At 35.8% G+C, this 3,730-nt stretch overlaps 1 protein-coding gene across 1 annotated transcript in view; it reads right to left on the bottom strand.

The window, feature by feature from the left end:
- The window catches only part of LOC106884224 (GTPase-activating Rap/Ran-GAP domain-like protein 3), a 1,434,052-nt gene that overhangs the window by 89,014 nt on the left and 1,341,308 nt on the right, over positions 1-3,730 (bottom strand). The window contains exon 13 of the mRNA XM_052965840.1: positions 181-256. Within this exon, the coding sequence (XP_052821800.1) occupies positions 181-256 (76 nt within the window). The remainder of the gene's footprint in view (positions 1-180; positions 257-3,730) is intronic.

The following is a 3,730-nucleotide window of genomic DNA, read 5'->3' as shown; positions in this document are numbered from 1 at the left end:
ATATATATATATGAACGTGTATGTATGTGTGTATAATATGGAGTGCATAGGAAAAAGGCCACAAGTTCTGACTGCAATGATACAGGCTAAATAACTAATCACTGTATTTCTCATCATCATCATCATTATAATCATAATCATCAACAACAACAACTGCAAAAGAGAATAAATGTAACTTACCATTACAGTACATGTCATCATCTGATGTTTGCCCATCTTTTGCAAAAAGCACTCCAAATTTGAAATTGACAGAACCCTAAAGAAATAAAAGCACAAATTGAATGTTTCATACTGAATTAGACTGTTGATAAAAGACATTATACCTTAAACTAGACAGCAGACTGGTAGAATCATAAGTACTGGAAAATTACTTTGCTGCATTTCTTGCAGCTCTTTACATTCTGGGTTGAGGTCTTGCCAAGGTAAACTTTGCCATTCATCCGTTCAGGAGCAGTAAAATAAAGTACCATTCAAGTACTGGGTTTGATAGTATTGACTAGTCCCCGCCCCTCAAAACTACTGGCTTTGTGCTTCAATTAGAAACCATTATACTTTAACCTTTTGATATTAATCCACTTGAGACCAACTGGGATATGTGATACAAATTTTACATTTTAAAATGATTTGAATTTAAACTTTTCATTAAAATTTCATAGAGACTCCATCTAAGAAGATCTGAAGAAGGAATTGTATTCCGAAATATCATCAGACTATAGATAACTGCCGGTGACACGTAAAAGCACCCAGTACACTCTCGGAGTGGTTGGCGTTAGGAAGGGCATCCAGCTGTAGAATCTCTGCCAAATCAGATTGGAGCCTGGTGCAGCCTTCGGGTTCCACCAGTCCTCAGTCAAATCGTCCAACCCATACTAGCATGGAAAGCAGACGTTAAACGATGATGATGATGATGATGATGATATAGTTCATTTTTTTGTATTATAGTGCATTGTTGTACCATTCAAAACTTTTTATTCTTGACATTTTAATTTGTGTTTCAAACATCAGCTTAACAATCCTTTTTACTATATGCACAAGGCTTGAAATTTTTGCATGGGGTGGGGATAGTCAATTTCATTGACCCCCAGTGCTCAATTGGTATTTATTTTATTAACCCTGAAAGGATGAAAGGCCAAGTCGATCTTAGTGATATTTGAACTCACAGAATAAAGCTGGACAAAATATTGCTAAGCATTTTGTCTGTTGTGTTAATGATTCTGCCAGCTTAAACACTATCTTAATACTGGTAATAAATTTTTAAGCTCTTCTTTCTACCATAGGCATGAGACCTGAAATTTTTGTGGGGGGAAGAGAATAGCCAATTACATTGACCCCAGCACTCAACTGGTACTTATTTTATCGATCCTGAAAGGATGAAAGGCAAAGTCAATCTTGGTGGGGGGTTTGAATTCAGAATATAAAACTGGACAAAATATTGGTTTCAAATTTTGACACAAGGCCAGCAATTTTTTGGGGGGAAAGGGTAAGTCAATTACATTGACCCCAGTGCTTAACTAGTACTTCTTTAATTGACCGTGAAAGGATGAAAGTCAAAATCAATCTTAGTGGTATTTGAACTCAGAATGTAAAACTGGACAAAATATTGCTAAACATTTTGCTTGTCATGCTAAAGATTCTACTGGTTCACTGCTTTAAAAACCAACTTAGTAATGAACAAATTATTTAAAATTCTTCATTATTTTCAATATTTTTCTCTCTTTCTACAATAGGTACAAGGGCTCAAAACTAGTCAATTACATGGGTCTTAGTGCTCAACTTAATCTTATTTTATTGACCCTGGGAAGAAGAAAGGTAAAGTCATCTGCAGTGGAATTTGAACACAGAGCGTATTTCAATGCATTTCAACAGAAATAAGTTGTAAAAAGGTTAAATGAATCTATGGTAGAGATTGGTCTAGGAAGGAAGAATTTACAAGAAGTAGTTTTACATCTGATGCAAGAATGTTAATTCTCACAGATAAGATGATATTGGATTAAAAATGTATTGCAGAGTAATTCAACTCAAGAGAAAAATAACAACCGACATAAGAACAGTGATGGTGATGATGATGATGATGATGATGATGATGATAATGATGATGATGGTGGTGATAATGGTGATGATGATGATGAGGACGATGAGGCTGATTTTGAAGGTTAGGAAGATTTCAGTGATTGATGGTGATGGCAATGATGATGATGATTATGATGAGGGTGATGGTGGGTGATGATGGCAGTGTTGGTGGTGACAGTGATGGTAATGATGCTGGCATTAAAGTTAAGGAAGATTATGATGACTATTGATAATGATGATGATAACGACCGCAACGATGATGATGATGTCATGATTGTGGTGATGGTGATGATGACAACGACGACAACAATGATGATGATGATGATGGTGTGATAGTGGTGATGATGATGATGATGTGATCATGGTGGTACTGGTAATGATGATGGTTACAACAGTAGTGCTAATGGTGGTGAAAATGACAATGAAGAGGGTGGTGGTGGATAGTGGTGTGTGGTGGTGGTGGTGGTAATGGTGATGAGGATTATGGATGGATAGATAGATAGATAGATAGATAGATAGATAGATAGATGGATGGATGGATAGTGGAAGAGTGTGTATGTGTGTGAGAAAGAGAGAGAGAGAGAGAGAGGTAATTAGACAGATGGGTTGATAGATTGATAGCTAGATGGTTGGATAGATAGGTAGGTAGACTGAAAGAAAGATAGATAGATAGATAGATAGAAAGATAGATAGATAGATAGTCAGATAGGTAGATAGATTAATAGATAGGTAAATAGATAGATAGATAGATAGATAGATAGATAGACAGATAGATAGATGGTTGGATGGATAAATAAATAGATAGATGGATAGATAGTGGAAGAGAGAGAGAGAAAGAGAGAGAGAGAGAAAGAGGGAGAGATAGATAGAGAGAAAGAGAGAGAGAGAGAGAGAAAGAGAGAGAGAGAGAGAGAGAGAGAGAGAGAGAGAGAGCAGGATAGAAAAAGAGGGATTCATTGAGTTGACATTTCTGAGTAGAAGGTCTAATACAATCAATACAGTCTTTAACTTGTAAGTCTTAGCTCCTTGATTTATGGAATATTTTCTGAGGAATTTGAATTTAGTCCGGAATGACATTTGAAGGTGATTGAGTTTGTTCTGTGTTGACATACGTGGTATTCATTTAAAACGATAAAATAAGGCTTGTTTACACAGTGCAGCATCTTTAATATTGTAGATTCTCATTTGCGACTTCATATTCCTTGCTTTTATTTTTTGTTTTAGATTTGCCTTCATCGCAAATCTGCAAAATTAATGTTTCTTTTTATGCATTTATCTTTTTTTTTTTTTTATATCATCTTGTCTCCTTTTCTTCTATCAACAAGAATAGACAATGACAGGCATGGGTGTGCTGATTAAAGGTTTTTCACACTTTGCGAGCACTTGCTCTTGGGTTTGATGTCTCATGTCACTGCATAGCATCTTGGTACAAACTGTCTTCTGCTTACAGCCTCAGGTTGATCAATCCGACATGTGAGAAAATTAGATCTACAGAAGCTGTGCAGAAGCTTGTCAAAAACATATGCATACATACAAATGCCACACATACAGACACACACATCGGTTGTCAAGCGATGTTGGGGGGACAAACACAGACACACAAACATATATACACAAATACATACATACATACATATATATATATATATATATATATATA

Source organism: Octopus bimaculoides, chromosome 2, assembly GCF_001194135.2.
Source record: "Octopus bimaculoides isolate UCB-OBI-ISO-001 chromosome 2, ASM119413v2, whole genome shotgun sequence".
NCBI lineage: Eukaryota > Metazoa > Mollusca > Cephalopoda > Octopoda > Octopodidae > Octopus > Octopus bimaculoides.
Note: the sequence above shows the minus strand (reverse complement) of the source record. Positions and strands in the feature narration are given on the sequence as shown.